The sequence below is a fragment of the Meles meles genome, chromosome 5 (genome assembly GCF_922984935.1).
Source record: "Meles meles chromosome 5, mMelMel3.1 paternal haplotype, whole genome shotgun sequence".
NCBI lineage: Eukaryota > Metazoa > Chordata > Mammalia > Carnivora > Mustelidae > Meles > Meles meles.
In genome coordinates, this window is record NC_060070.1 from 139,806,054 (window position 1) to 139,822,625 (window position 16,572).

Below are 16,572 nucleotides of genomic sequence, written 5' to 3' on the forward strand. Positions count from 1 at the left end.
CCGAGCTTCTCCCAGGCCAGCCTGCAGCCCACAGGACTGAACCCTGCCCCCTACCGGGGCTAGATAATTTCCAGGAATTTGCAAGGTTGTCCCAAAGATGACCGGAGGACTGGTCTGTCCTGCAGCTCCCCTGAGTTTGGAGCATCTCTGGGAAGCTTCAGAGCCACAGTCCTGAGACTTAGGGGTGCTGGGCATGTGCAGGTCCCCCCAGGGCCTAGGAGTACTTGTTGGAGTCTTCCTACAGTTTGAACAACCCAACTGTGGCTGCCACGTGAGTGGGCCAATCAGTCCCGCCGCTGAGCTCAGACCTCACAGAGGTCCTGTGTGGACAGGGGAGATGAGCGACACAGCACACAGACCACAGAAGCCTTGCCTCCACTGGGGCACCCGAGCCCGCTGTGTGACTGCGAGCCCTCGTAAAGCATCGTGCCCAGGTGACAGGGGAGGGCATTAGGGCTAGCAGCAGGGACATCACTTGTGGAGGTTCACGCTGTTCATGGATCTGAAGTAGGACTGGCTTCTAGTCCCGTGCCCATTAGAGTGCGCCAGCGGAGAGGATATTTTCACAGGACGGTGACAAAGCTGTAGACATCATGCTGTACCCTAGAACAGGTCTCCTCGAAGTTCCATGGGCTTCCATGAACAGCGGATGTGCTGTGTTCATTCCCCCTTCCTGCTGCCGGTGAGCCTTACTTAGCCTGGAAGCTGTGTGACACGTCGCTAATGCTTGCCTGGGTCCCCAGGACCCGCTTTCAGCAGGAGATAAGAGTCACTGTGTGCTCACTGATGTCTTCAGCCGGTGCATTTCGTCTCCGGGCCCACGTCCGTGCCCACAGTCCCAGGGTGGGCGCCCATGCAATGGTCCAGGCTTCTGCCCGTGCCCCCAAACTCATGGCTGCCTCTCGCCCTCCTTTTGCTGCAGATCCTGGCGCCCCTGTGAAATTGCCTTGTCTGCCAGTGAAACTGTCACCGCCGCTACCTCCAAAGAAAGTCATGATCTGCATGCCTGTCGGGGGGCCAGACCTCTCCCTGGCATCCTATGCCGCCCAGAAGAGCGGCCAGCAGAGTGGGGCCCAGCACCACCACACGGTCCTGCCATCCCAGATCCAACACCAGCTGCAGTACGGCAGTCTCGGCCCGCACCTTCCCTCCACCACCGGCTCCCTCCCCATGCACCCCTCTGGCTGCAGGATGATCGAGGAGCTGAACAAAACGCTGGCCATGACCATGCAGAGGCTGGAAAGGTAATTGGTGGGGGAGGGGAGGGGTCTTGCCTGGGGGGCGTGGTTTGGGGGATCTGACCAGGACTCAGGAATGTTAAGACCAGGCAGGGTAAGGGCTCATCCTCGCTAGGGGAAAAGTTTGAAAGTAAAATCAGACCAAACACTGAATGTCAAGGAAAGTGTGAAAGAAAAAAAAAATAGTGTTGCCTGTTGCCAAACTATAGAACAATCACATTTATCAAAAAGAAAATGTAACATATATGTATACACGCATGTACTATATAAATAGCATAATATGCATAAATGTACTAATATGTGTGATATATTAATATATTTAATATAGATTTTAATTATAAATATTTGATATAAATTAAGTACTTGATATAAATATATTAATATATATATTTACACGTAAGTATATCTAAATACATAAATTTATATAAAGAATAACATATGTGTGTTATATATATAACACATACGCTTTTATAAGGCTTAACGTTTTTGAAAGCATATACATATAATTATTAATAGTGGTTACCTGGGGCACCTGGGTGGCTCAGTGGGTTAAAGCCTCTGCCTTCGGCTCAGGTCATGATCCCAGGGTTCTGGGATCGAGCCCCGCATCAGGCTTCTGCTCTGCAGGGAGCCTGCTTCCTCCTCTCTCTCTCTGCCTGCCTCTCTGCCTACTTGTGATCTCTGTCTGTCAAATAAATAAATAAAATCTTAAAAAAAAAAATAGTGGTTACCCCCCAGGTGGGGAGATGGGAGAGAAATTCTTTTACTTTTATATTTCATACCTTTCCATACTGCTTTTTTACTTTGCGTGTATTGTTTTATGATACAAAAAGACAGGGGCGCCTGGGTGGTTCAGTCGGTTAAGCGTCCAACTCTTGATCTCGTCTCAGGTCAGGCTCTCAGGGTGGTGAGATGGAGCCCCAGATAGGGCTCTGCGCTCAGCAGGAGTCAGCTTGAGTTCTCTCCCTCCCCCTCCCCCTCCCCCTGCTCATGCCTGTGCTGTCTCTCAAAGAAAGGAAAAAGGCAATTTGAATGTAAATAAGAAAAGATGAGAGCTGGCAGGAGGGCTGTGGGAAAGCAGTGGGATTGGGAGAAGTGGAAGGCATGCCCTTGTTCTTGTTGATGAAGGACACGGAGGGCTGGAGCCTGATTACTGAGTCTTTAGTGTTTAGCTGCACCTGACACAGCCCCCTTTTCAACCAGAATCCCCTCCAAGTAGCCCTGCTGGGAGATCTGGAAAGAGGACTCCGTCTGAATTGTTCACGCCTCTGTGTGTGTTCAAATACCACCCCACTCCTCCCAGATTTCCCAACGTGATTCCAAGGCATGTTGCTTGCCCTAATTCCCTAGCATGACAAGAAGTGGTGCAGTCCACCCGCCCTGCAAGATGTGTCTGAGCTTGGGACCCCGAGTGCCTGTCCCGGAGTAATGACAGCTGTTAGCTCGGTCCTGCCAATGGGAAAGTTGCAGTCTTGGGGGGCCTGCTGGTCACCAGGCAGAGAGCCAGAGGCAGGATGGACATGGTCAGGAGCTTTCTGTGATCGTTTCCCGAATCTCCGCCAAGTACTCTGTGTTTGGGCTCTAAGTGATTCCAAGGGAAGTAGCTGTTGCTGGGATTCTGACTTGATGGCGCGTTAATATCCTCCCTCGCTGAAGAAAGCTTTCTTTGGCCCCTTGGCATCCTTCTTAACTGCTGTTACCATTGATAAAGTAGTCATTTTAAATGTGGATGGCACTTTTTAGTCTTCGATATATCTTTATTATCATCTTAATCTTCAGTGACCTAGGGAGAACCGAGTAAGCAGAGAAACTAAGGAAGGCGAAGTCAGTTCCCCGATGCTGGCTTCGCAAGAGGGCTCTGCAGACTGCTCGTTGCCCACCTGTAACCCTATCAGTACAGAAACTGAAGCCAGGTTTTTAGATGCTTTTATAGTGATTTGACAGAATGATTTTGTGTCTGTTGAATCTGATAATAAAAAGGGTTTCATTTTTTAGGTTTTTTATTATATTTTACAAAAGCATCAGTTTGTGATAGATTGAAAATTAAAATAGATGAATACACTGACCAGCCAGCCAACAAAATGGGTTCTTCCTCACAGACGCTTTGAAAAGCACCGTCCTAGGTAGTAAGTCAAGGCGTCATGTCCTCAAGCCTGGGGCTTCCTCCTGAAGAGAGCTCACAGTCAGCCTGATTCCGGTTCTCCACACCCGCAGTCTGCCTAGTAAGTCTTTGTATCTCCCAGGAGCTTTAATCAATTGAAAAAGATCCTCAAGGGAGCGTGGTAGTTGCTAAATGTGTTTCTACTAAAATAAGCCATTTTAAAAGGCTCAGTGGGAAGTCCTGACCGACAGAGACACACCGTTTTTTGGTTCAGGAATTTCTGTGTGTATTTGTAGAATATTTCAGCCGTGTGTTGACCAGTGGGTAGGTTTGTTGGACCTAAATCAGGTCAGGTTCTTTACTGAAATGAATCAAAGAGAACAGATGAGATATGGAAAGAGGGGCCAGGAGAGGGAAGAGCCTGATGTTGGCAGCTGGGCCAAGGCCATTCCCCGTGATTCCTGCCACCCTCGGGCTCTCACTCCCTCCTTCTCCCTCCCCTCCCACCTTAGGTCAAGGACAGGGTTGTTCTGATAGAGCAGCCAGGGCAATGTGGACATCACTCGAACAAGATCACCCTCCAGAGAGAGAGAGGTCTCTTCTTCCCAAACAAATAAAGATGGAGAGATTTTTTCTGTGCGTCCCCAGGACTTCCAGAAGTCCTGGACAGATCTGAAGCAACGGGGGTCACAGGCCACCTCTCACCAGCGTGGGCTCTGCCACTGTCTTTGGTGACACTACCCTCCCTTTAGCTGCCTCCAAATCCTCCCTTTTGCCTGTCAACATGATTTCATCCTTGGTCTCACCAAGCTTAACAGAGAAAGAAGGAATCCTTTCTCTCTTCTGGCAATTTCCAGTGACCCCCAAAAAACATGGCAAGTGGGAAGAAACATTCCCGAGCGCTTAGGTGAGCCGGCCACGAAGCCCCAAGGTCTAATAGAATGTCACCTGCCGGCCTTGGTGCATTCCCATGGTCGGTTCCTGATGAAACACTGTAAAGTCCCGTGAAAACCAAATGAAGAATTAAGGAGCATTAATGCCGGGCTTTGGGCCATAAATCTGAACAAATAGCCCTGTTGTAGAAGGGGCCATAGACAGTATCCAGGCAACCAGTCCACTGCCTGTCGCAGCCTTCCTGACCATTTGCTTTCCTCTCCCTGCACGAGCAGGAGCCCCCCAAAGTCCCCAGAGAGGCCACCCCACTGTTGGGAAGGTATGATCATCACCGGGTTTCTTTTTTTTTTTTTTTTAAAAGATTTTATTTATTTATTTGACAGAGAGAGAGAGATCACAAGTAGGCAGAGAGGCAGGCAGAGAGAGAGGAGGAAGCAGGCTCCCTGCAGAGCAGAGAGCCCGATGTGGGGCTCGATCCCAGGACCCTGAGATCATGACCTGAGCCGAAGGCAGCGGCTTAATCCACTGAGCCACCCAGGCGCCCCCATCACCGGGTTTCTTATAGTAAGTTATAAGTTTTACTTCTCCTAACTCAGACCCCTTCCGTTCTATTTCTAGTCTTCCTTTCCTGTGAAAAGTTTCCAAATCGTCGAAGGTCTCTACCAGTGTGGCTTTATTAAGGGCTTCTCTCTTCCACACCAAATAATCCCAAGTTCATTATAATAACCATTTACCGAAATTGTCTGTAGACCCATTACCATCTTGCTCATGTTCTCTCAAGGACACTTAATCTGCTCCGATTTGTGTGAACAAGTTCCTTTTTTTTTTTTAATTTAAGTTTTACGTAGTTAACATACCAGGCGATGTTGGTTTCTGGAATAGAATTCAGTGATTCATACCTTAGGTACAACACCCAGTGCTCATCGCGACGAGTGCCCTCCTTACTGCCCATCCCCCACCCCCTTCCCTCCATCTACCCTCTGTTCTCCATCACTCAGTCTCCTATGGTTTGTTTTCCTCTCTTCTTCTCCCCCCTTCCCATATGTTCATCTATTTTCTTTCTTAAACTTCACACGTAAATGAGATCATAAGGCATTTGTCTTCTCTGACTTCACTCAGCTAGCATAATACCCTCTGGCTCCATCCATGTTGTTGCAAATGGCAAGGTAGCCTTCTCTTTGATGGCCGAGTAAGACTCCGCCGTAGATACACGTCACATCTTCTTTATCCCTTCATTAGTCGGGGGACATTTGTGCCCTCTCCACAGTTCGGCTGTTGTTGATAATGATGCTGTAGACAGGAGCAAGTTCTTAATCACTGCTCTAACCTGGCCTTCCTCCACGACGCAACCATGTGACATGTTCCATGGTAACACGTGACATGTTACTGACATGGTCACGTACAGCGTTGGCTCACCAGATGTGGGGGAGGGGTGCAGGAGGAGGGAGCTAGAGATGAAGTTGACGCAGACGTGAAGAGTGCCATATTTATCCAAAGTCGCGGGACAGCCCCCGGCAGGACAGCCACCGGGAGGGGACCCCCGCATCACGGGGTTCCACAGTCGAACTGCCCGGATGTCAGCCGCAGGCACCACTTCTTTTTGCCTTCGATTCCTCATCTGTAAACCAGGTGTAATAACCCCACCACCAGCCTCGTCAGGGTTGTTTGCGAAGAACAGGGGTCTTCTTCCGTCCAAATCCATCGTCTTATCGCATGGCACGCAGTGAAAATGTCCAGGAAACCATGGTGAGTGTTCTCCCAGATTACATAAAAATCCACCCTCCGTGCCCCTGAAAGCACGTTACAAATGGGTTTGATTCAGTCTTATCGAAGATTTTGTTTGTATCCATTTCCTGAAATGACATGGTCTTCGTTTGTTTCCTTCCCTGATGATTCATGTCTTTTTTGAAAGTGACATTTTCTCATTTCAGGTATCATGCCATTTTTAATATCTGCAGTAAGCTCTGTGGTTTAATTGACATAAATCCTGGGATTCAGACTTAAAATCCTAATCAGCCACTAATTTTCTTTCTCATCTTAATTCAGTTCATCCGTTCCCTGTGCTCTGGCTTCCCTGTTGGTAAAAGGAAGATGGGATCTGTATCCCTGTTGACCCTGAAGGAATTTGGGGAAGATTCTTGAGGGAATACACTTTAAAGGAGTCCCTCTTAGTTAAGGAAAAGGGATATTCGTCCTTCCGGTCACTCAGGCCAGAAATCTTGGGGTCACCCCTGGCACCCTTCTTTCTCTTGTACCTCATGTCTGAGGGGTTGGCAAATCCTGTTAGGTCTACACGGAGAATATGTCTCAGCGATGAGCCACTTCCCACCCAGTGGCCTGACCCCATTGTCCCTGCTGCCTGGTCTCCTGCCTCCTCTCCTGCCGTTCAGTCACACAGACGACAGGTAACAAAAATCAGGTCTTGACAGCCTTAGTCTGCCAGGACCACAGCCCAGTACCACGGACTGGGCAGCCTAAACAGCAGGAATTTATGTTCTCACAGCTGTGGAGGCTCGAAGTCCAAGATCTGACTGTCAGCAGGAATGGTTTCCTCTGAGGCCTCTCTCCTTGGCTCGTAGACAGCCAGCTTCTCCCTGGGTCCTCTTGTGGTCTTCCCTCTGTGTGTGTCTGTGTCCTAATCTCCTGCTCTTAAAAGATCACCATTTAGTTAGAACCCCACCCCAACCCCCAACCCCAACGACCTCATCTTGCTCAGTCGCTCCTTTAAAGACACTGTCAGGGGCGCCTGGGTGGCTCAGCCTGTTAAGTGGCTGTCTTCGGCTCAGGTCATGATCCCAGGGTCCTGGGATCGAGTCCCGCATCAGGCTCCCTGCTCAGGGGGGAGCCTGCTTCTCCCTCTCCCACTCCCCCTGCTTGTGTTCCCTCTCTTACTGTGTCCCTCTCTGTCAAATAAATACATAAATAAGTAAAATCTTTTAAAAATTTAAAAAAAAAGACTCTGTCTCCAGAGGCAGGCCCATTCTGAGGTACTAGGATTAGGATTCAAACACATGAATTTTGAGGGGGACGTGATAACCCATAATAATGTCCGTGCGCAGAATGCTTCTTTGGCCTTCCAGCCCACTTACGAGTGAAAAGCAAAGAAGGCCAGCACGGCACGGACCCCTGACATCTCCCTGACTTGTTCTCCACACTGCCCACCCTTGCCCACCACAAAGGCCTCTCGCTGTTCTCGCAGCCTTCAACATGCCAGGTGCCCTCGGACAAAGGGCCTTTGTGCTGACTGTTCCCTCATTCTAGACTGTTCTTCCTTCACACACACTCAGGCCTCCCTCCCTCACCTTCCTGGGGTCTCTTCTCAATTGTCACCACCTCAGGGAGACCCTCCCTGATCTCCCTACTTAACACTACAACCCTTCTCCCAACACAGCGTGTTCTCCAGCCTCTCTTTATTCTTTTTGTAGCCTTTCCCCCATGTAACAGCCCATATTGCTGGCTTTTCATTTTGCTTATTGCTCTTCTCACCTAATAGAATATACGGTCCACAGAGGTGAGAACTGTTTCGTTCGGGCTTGTATGCTGAGCACCTAGAATGGGGCTTGGCTTATAGTCACGATAGATGCTTAATAAATGTTGGAGTGAGTAAACAACCGTGTGAATGAATGAACGAATGAATGAATGAATGAATGAATGTGGAGTCCTGGGTAGCCACTATGGTTAGGTTCTTAACCTACTCCCTGTCGAAAATATTTAGAGTGAAACTGATGGTCTTTGTCCCTGTTGAACTTTGTGTTCTCCCAACACACAAGTTATATAAATATTAAGTGATGGTGTCTTTAACCCTTTGTATTTTTCTCATGATCCTAACATGTTGAACACTCCCTGTCTGGAATGCACTCTCCTTTCCTCCGCCACGCACTCCTTCTTTGTTTGCAGAGCAAAATTCTACTTGTTTTTCAAGAAATACCATGTCCTCCTTGACCCCTTCTCAGATCCCCAGGGGGAGGTCTGTCTCCTTCTGGGCTGTGTCTGTCTACACACTGCCCCAGTTGTGTGTGTATATTTTCTCTTAGATGGGGGCAGGGACCAGCCTTGTCTTCCCTCCCAACTATCCTGGGTGGGACCTGTCATGTAGCAAATACTCAGCAAACATTTATTAAATGAACGTTATTAAGTTCTTCTGAGCTTCAAATAGAAAGGTTTTTTTTTTAAAAGATTTTATTTATTTGAGAGAGAGAGAGAAAGAGAGCATGAGAAGTGGGAGGGTCAGAGGGAGAAGCAGACTCCCCACCGATCAGGGAGCCCAGTGCGGGACTCAATCTCAGAACTCCAGGATCATGACCTGAGCCAAAGGCAGTCACCAAACCAACTGAGCTACCCAGGTGTCCCTAGAAAGGTATTTTAATCTAACGTTTAATGTTCCCTTAGAAATTCCCTTAACTGTAGAAGCAAGCTTTAGTCGTGGGTACGCTCGCCAGCTGGTTGTTGAGCTGTGTGAATTCTGTTTTTGTAGATATTAGAAAAAAGGAAAAATGTCTTCCTTTAAAGTTGCACATAGCTCTTTGCTTGTCACCAGTAATAGCAGACTTGACTTTAAGATCCTGTAATGCTGATGAGGAACTATACCCCCTGAAGTTCGTTGTACCTTCATTTAATTCTCTGGCACCATATTCGTTGTAGACGATAAAATGGGGCAAGTGACCATCCTTGGCTCTTCTAGCAAACTAGTGAGGTGTAGGGTTTCATATTGGATCATCCAGCTGTCTCCAGTATCCTCCAACTGAGACTAAAAGTTAACTTCCAGAATTTTAGGAATTTACAGAGATCTGAAAGATAAGCACAAGTAGGTGAAAGGTGGGTGAGGAGGGCATCCTGACTAGTGTATTAGCATGGAAGGAGTCATTGAAATCTCTGCATTGGAACTAAAAAAGCAAAAAAATCCACATTTTTGTTCCCATTACTCCTCATGTATATCAATAATTGATATTCTTAATACCGTTTTATTTTTCACCCACTGAGTTTTGGTTTAGGAAATTTTAAGCAGCAGACATTGAGCTCTACAGAGGATGCATTTGCTTACTACACATGGGTCTCCGAGTGGACAGATAAATACATCTCTGATAAATTCACTTTTCCTCTACCTTTTCCTACCCGAGAATCCCTCAACAGCTAGAACAGGAAAGTTCTGACACTTAAAAAGGAAGGTACCTGTGTTTCCATAGCATCTGTAAGAGCAGTCAGCAATTTTTTATTGAGTGCCTTTCCTGGACCACGCTGTGTACTTGACCCTGGAGATAGAGCCGTGAACCAGGTGTGGAGGGCTCCTGCCCCAGGGCATGCAGACTCTGCAGGCAGCATCCACTGGGGAGTCAGGGCGGGAGGGCGGCATACAGTAGGGGGTCAGCTCGGTAGGTGGGATTCAGGGTGGGCTTCTCTGGAGATCTGCATCTCAGCTGAAATCCCGAAGATGGGAATGACCAGATGAAGAGGGAGAAGGGAAATTAGTGAACATTCTAGGCAGATGAGAGGAGGGAGTGATAGACTGTCTCCAAATGGTTGGTGAGATTTTTATGAAAAGGCAGGAAGTTGGTAGTCACTCCCCAAGTCTGTAGAAGACCAATCGTTGAGAATGAGAGAAATAACACAAGATTGTAATCCGACATACAGAAGAACCCAGGAACCGCTGGAGAGGGTCCTGGAGGTCTTCGAGGCGGCTAGGCTAACAGCTGTCTCAGATGGTTCACTCGTGTGTTTCATAAAGGGAAACCAACAGGGGAGATCGTCTGCTCAGGACCTGTCCAACTTGGTAACCTCGCATGAGATAGGTTGAAGTAGGTTGTTAACTGGACTCTGACTGTTTCTGGAAATAGAATGGTTTTTCCTCTTCCAGGATATTAGTTGTGCATCTGTGTTAACAAATCCAGACCAGTGATGGTCAACCAGATGCAGGAAAGATTCCAAAACCAACTTGAACTCTTCGTAATATTTACTGAATGCCGCATGCCAAGTGTTGTGGTAGACCCACAGTTAATAACGTCAGTGGTCTTTCTTAATCATATTATTCCATAATTACTTTGAGACCTTCCAAAGAGCACAATTCATTTATAATCCTAGTATAAATACATTCCACGGGAACAACTGCTTTTTTTCACGTGGCCTCAAGGGCCATAGGAAATTCTAAAGAATAATTCCTGGTCATGAATTAAATGATTTCCAAGGTTTCTCGTCGCCATAACAATCTAATTATGGGGTTGGCTTGTGCTAAGAACGCTTCTGTCTGCAAATCAGAGTGTTCGGTGATGATAAGCAGACGTGCCTTGGTGGCCTGGCAAGAACGAAACCAAAGACCCAAATGTCATTGGCTTGTGAAGTAGCATCTGTTCAAAGTAGTTCAGGGTTTTGTTTATCGTCTGTGAACCCACGTACATACTTAAATGAAACGCGTTTCCACGGAAGGATTCTCTTTCTTGTATCAGTGACCATTTTCTCTGACCTCTTAAGGCCAGAACCGTCAATATCTTACTTCTAAGTGGCTGTGCGTCGATGTTGTTTTATAATGTGACTGCGATTCCCAGGGGTGTGATGCGATTTCAGTGCAACGTGATGTCCCCGTGAGCAGGACAGATCTTTCCCGCTAAGGTGATGAGCAAACTGCTCGGGGCTGGGTTAGAATGAGACTGACACACCACTACCATCTTTTGAAGTCTTAAAAGGATAAAGAAGGCAGCATATTTTCAGAAGAAGGAGAATCTGCTCCTGAATTCCTATGTGCATCCGTAGAAAACCTGCTCTTGCCCAATGTGTGACTGTTGGTTTTTTGATCGTCTCAGAACCATTGTCCAAAAAGATTTTTCAGTCCAAAAATAACCAAAACACTAAAGGAAGCGTTTTTAATAAATTCATGGATAATATCCATAACGACTTGTTTATGATGAATGGTCCCTGCTTAAGCACATCCCTAGTTAAAACAGCAACCACCTTGGGGAACCTGGGTGGCTCAGCTGGTTAAGCGACTGCCTTTGGCTCCGATCATGATCCTGGAGTCGCAGGATCAAGTCCCGCATCAGGCTCCTGGCTCAGCGGGGAGTCTCCTTTCCCCTCTGACTCTCCATGCTCTTATGCTTTCTCTCATTCTCTCTCTCTCAGATAAATAAAATCTTATAAAACAATAAAACAGCAACCACCAACACTGACATTTACGGAGCACACTGTGCCCTGAGCAAGCCTGTGAGGTGGGCGGCTAGGTCTCTCCGTTTAACCGGAAAAGCCCAACCTAGATGTCCAGCGAGTGAGAGGCCCAGCTGGGTCTCAAACACAGGTCTCCTCGCCGTGCATCCTGCCTCCCGGCGCCACCATCCAGCCAAGCATGATCTAAGCGTGGCCCGTGCTAGTGCGGAGGGCTGACGTTCTGGAAGGAAACCACCACTGCTGGGGTCCTCCATCAGAGCTGGAGAACTCTGGCAGGGATGGGCCATGGGTCACACTCTGTGTGTCTTATGGTTTTGTGTGTCCCATCCCAGCCTCAGACAGGACTCCAGAAACGTGGGTCCCTGACCCTTGGAAAGGGAAGAAGAAGGGTTATGAATGAATGAATTTAAATTCATCACCACTGCTGGAAAAAAAAAAAAAAGAATCTCAAAATGCATTCTCGACTCAGGAAGGCTCAGTGCTCTGCTCTATATATAGAAGAGCATAGTTTCCTGCTGACTAGAGTCCAAGAGAAAGACAAAAGCTCTAATGTTGAGTTTCTTATCTTAGAAGGCCATAATAAAATACACGGTGCGTGCCTGCTGGCCTCAAATGAGGCTGATTAACTGTTTTCTTGGATTTCAGTGCTTATTTCTGTCATTCTTCAGCCTCAGGCACTGTAGTTCGTAGCATAATTTCTCACACATTTTTGGTCTCCAAGAAGAAAATTGCTCTCTCTCCCCTCTGAAAACTCTCTTTATAACTCGTGTGCATCCCATCACAAAAGCTGTTCCCCTGGAAGTTTCATTTCATTTTCAGTGTTATATTTGTAGATAATAAAGTTCCTCTGTCCTCTGAGGAAATTAATGTCTTTTTAAAAACTTTAACAAGCAGTGCCGCTGAAATCCGCAGCCAGAAAGCAGTATCTCTTTATTACACGTCTTTCTTTAGAAAGGATGATGAAATGGTCCTCAAGTTTTTTTCAAGAAAGATTAGGATTTAAAATAGTGATTTTTAATTTCAAAAATTGCCCCCAATTTCCTAAAAGAGTATCAGAGGGGTTTGTAATCCCCCACCCACGGTTGAGGCCCAGGGCCCTGCCTTGCCTCTGTTACCACGTGACAGAGAGCGATGATACAAAGCTCTCTTGCAAAGAGACCAGCTGCGGTCATGAACCTGGATTGTGGTAGATGTTTTGGCATTCATTTCTCTATGAATTATTAAAAGAAAACTGCCTCTCCCTCACTAGTAGTAAACATGACAGGTTATAAGATAGTCGCTTAATTTTCAAAGTCGAGGGATTCCTTGGAAACGTGCAACTATTTCAATGGTAGGAAAATGGCAGAGGGGAGAGGGTTGGAAATCTGAGGGGTACTTTTGTGCTCTCAATCTGTGTGTCTTCTACTTGGCTTAGTAATGTCTAAAAGGAGAGTTGAATTTTCCAAAGGGAACACTTGCTAAATGTTTTTCTTGATGGAGACAGGACTGAGGGAGCGAATAAAGCTTTTCACGTCCATGATATGTCATGGTGAAGGAGAAGAGAGTGTAGAATGTACGCTTTTACAGATTTAGGACTGCCCTTTTACTCTCAAGCTTTCAGAATTTGTCCGTTTTTACTGCATCTATTCTAAGTGGTAGACGTCTTTTTTTTTTTTTAAGATTTTATTTATTTATTTGACAGATAGAGATCACAAGTAGGGAGAGAGGCAGGCAGAGACAGAGGAGGAAGCAGGCTCCCTGCTGAGCAGAGAGCCCGATGAGGGGCTCGATCCCAGGACCCTGGGATCATGACCTGAGCGAAAGGCAGAGGCTTTAACCCACTGAGCCACCCAGGCGCCCCAGACGTCCTTTTTTAGGTAAACTTTTCTTTATTCTTCCCTGTTGGTTCATTTTTTTCATGAAGGGAATTATCCTTTTCGGTCAGTGAGGACAAAACAGACTCCACATCCTCGTGGGCTTACCTTTTAGGGGGAGGAGACCCATGAACGTGTAATGTGTGGTGAAGCAGGGAGAAGGCACTGAGGAAAAATAAGGCAGGGAAATGGGAAGTTGATGGGAAGCCTTTCTGTCCTCCACAAAATAGGCTATTAATGTGGCCACAGTAAATGCATGCGGTCCCCCTTTTCAGTGCCAACCCTCCATGATTCACAGTTGGATTTTTCAGCCTACCAATTAGGGTCTCCCCTCTCTCGTATCCTGTTCTGTCTGCGCACCCACTCACTCCCAGCCCTGTGCTATGCCCGCTAAGACCATTACACTACCTGAGTCTAGAATTCAAACCTGCCTGCCTGTTCCATAACGGCCTCTAGCCTTGGGGCTCTTCAAAGCAAAGTTCATAGCAAAAGAGCAGTTGGGTTCTGTGAGCGCCTGTTGTCCTTGCTTTGTGCCAATGGCATTTCTTAGTGAGCACGTCCATGTACCAGAAAATCCGAGTCATCGAGGCTTCTCTGGGAGAAGGCAGCATGGTTGGTGGAAAGGACACCGGCTCTGCAGTGGGAAGACCCAAAGTTGCACGCCTGCTGTGACCACCACCACGTGGTCCCTTCCCTCATGCTCTCAGAAGCGTAGCGCCCTCCTCCGTAAAATCAAGATAATAGCAGTACCCTTCCTCACGCCCCACATTCTGGTGGAGAGTCAATGAGAAGATAAACATTTTCAAAGCACTTTTATAGGACCCTTAAAGGACCCCGTGTGTTAGCTATTGTAGTAGCTTTGAAAGGTGCCCACCTCCTTCACCCTGTGCCCTGGAGCTCCTAGTATATGTAATTAGTAGAACGGAAATACTCCAAAATGGTACAGCTATCACACGTCTCGTGAATATCGTGGAATGCACATCCCTATGGTATTTGCTGGGAAAATTTACATCATCCAGAGCTAGGCAGATGGAGAACAGAATCTCCTCTTTCTCCCTCCCCTGGAGAATAACTTAGGGTCTTTGGTGTTTATTTAAATTCATTATAGAACGTCCTATAAGAAGAAATCTTTTAGATTCCATCTAACCCAACTACCTTACCTTACAAGATGGCCAAACTCTGGGCAGTCTTATTGGAAGTAGCCTGACAGACTGTGAGTGGAGAATTGGAAAATGCAATGACCTTATTTAACCTCTCGCACCTGTTCTGTGCTCCCGCAGTCCTGAGATGGAGGGCACCGTGGGTACCATGGCATCCTTCCTAGCGGAAACCTCTGTGCCTTATCTCTTTGGGTTATTTTCTTAGGGAAAAACTCCCGGTCACAATTTCCAAAACCTTAATTTTCCTTTCATAAGGCTATTTTCCATACAACAGCAAGACTGCAAAGGTCACAGGGATGGTTATTTTCGTGAATTCAATGGTGGGAAAACACAGGGCGGCCCAGCCTGATTCCAGGGGACTTCAGTTCAAATATTTGACTGACTTTTCCATCCGTTCCAAAAACATGCACACAAATGGGGCTGAGAGATGAGGAGCATTGATAATCAGCCTCTGGCTGCAACGTTCATGGTCAGTGGGGTGGGGAGGAGGTGCTCAGACATGTAATCATCACATAATGTGACAGATGCTGTAACAGAGCTGGGAGCCGAGCTGGAAGCACAGAGAAGGGCCTGGTGTCCGCTGGAAAAATCAGGAAAGGATGCTCGGAAAAACTGGGATCTGGGATCCGAGCCATCCGTGAAGACGGGGGATGCCCCAGGCCAGACTCTGAGGGGATAGTTCTGAGCCAGATCGATGGCAGGAGCAGAGGGAGGAGACAAGAAGTCTCCCAGAGTGCCTGGGAAGCAGCAAGTGGCCCCATGCGGCTGGAATGCTGGGCATATGGTGAAGAATGGGGACAGACCAGGTTGACGGAAGTGTGGAGCCATCGTGTGAGACGCCCCCGTGTCCATGTGGGAGGGGCTGGAGATCATCAGACTGATAGCGAGACCCTTCAGAGGCCCTAACAGGGAGAATGACACGATCAGACCTGTTTGACAGGCATAGAGAGGGCGGAGAAGGGAAGGTTCTGGAAGAAGAAAGAGTTCAGAGCCATACCAGGGATTCTGGTTCTATGTGGGCACTGGTATTGTGACATCAGTAAGGGATAAGGTTCTGCAGTCTCTCTTGCTTGAGTCCAGACATGTCTGCACCGCTCCAGCTGTGACCTTGGCCATGTGCCTCGCTTTTCCTCTCTGAGACAAGGGGATAAGGGTAGAACCTCTCCAAAAGCGCTGTTGTCAGGCTTTCATGAACCGATGCCTGGCACGGGATGAGCATTTAAAATGTTAACGTTTGTCCTCTTTGCGTGTGGCAGTGCCGTAAGAGTAAAGGAAGGCTGGGTGAGAGGCTTGGGGTTTGCCTGCAGTTTTCGTTCCCAGTCAGCTACCGGGGAGAGGAACAGTGAGCTCAAGCCGCAGGCAGCAAGCTCTGTTTGAATTCCAAGCAAACTCAGTGCTTCATCCCAAGGAGTTTTGACGCGAATGACCTAGAATGGATCGTATTACATGTGTCAGCTTTTCCTCGGGGAGTGTGACAGGTACTCTGGAAGGCGTGGTGACTCAGGCCACCACAGTGTCATTTTGAAGATCACTGACCCGGGCAGCGTGGGGAGAACAGCTGGTGTGCTCAAGAGTGTGCTGGGAGCTCTTGCTTCAGTGGGGAAGCCGCTCGGGGACGGGAGCAGGGGACCTGAGAATTGACTCGGTGGAAGCCAGACATCAGTGGAACCTCAGATCCCCTGAGAATCCGCCTGAAACATAACAAGTTAGGCGCTCAAGAGAAAGGATCTGGAAGATTCCTAATCCAGGGAAAGCTGCAGATTCCCGACAGTCAATGCCAAGGTTGCTTCAGAAGACGCTCACATGGTACAACACTGGGGAAGAAACACGGAGTGAAACTGTCATGGATATTCTAGGCCAGTGGCTCCCAAAGGGGCAGTTTGGCCCCCGCAGGACGTTTGGCGATGTCTGGTGATATTTCTGGTCACGGCAGTTGGAGGAGATACTGCTGGTCTCTTGTGGGGAGAGCCTAGGGATGCTTGCTGAACACCCTGCAAAGCACAGTACAGACCCACACCCCAAAGACCCATCTAGCCCAGATGGTCATCACGCCAAGGTTGGCAAAACCTGGTCTAGGCCATTATTTAACCAAAATGTGATACATGCAGTTGTTGGTAGTCCATGAGTTCCGTGCAGGAGAACTTTCTATAAAAGTGTTCATCATCATACTCATTTTA

At 47.7% G+C, this 16,572-nt stretch overlaps 1 protein-coding gene across 9 annotated transcripts in view; it reads left to right on the forward strand.

The window, feature by feature from the left end:
- The window catches only part of PHACTR1 (phosphatase and actin regulator 1), a 558,036-nt gene that overhangs the window by 492,366 nt on the left and 49,098 nt on the right, over positions 1-16,572 (forward strand). For all 9 annotated transcript variants that reach the window (XM_046005870.1, XM_046005873.1, XM_046005876.1 and 6 more), the window contains one exon: positions 923-1,244. In XM_046005870.1, the coding sequence (XP_045861826.1) occupies positions 923-1,244 (322 nt within the window). The remainder of the gene's footprint in view (positions 1-922; positions 1,245-16,572) is intronic.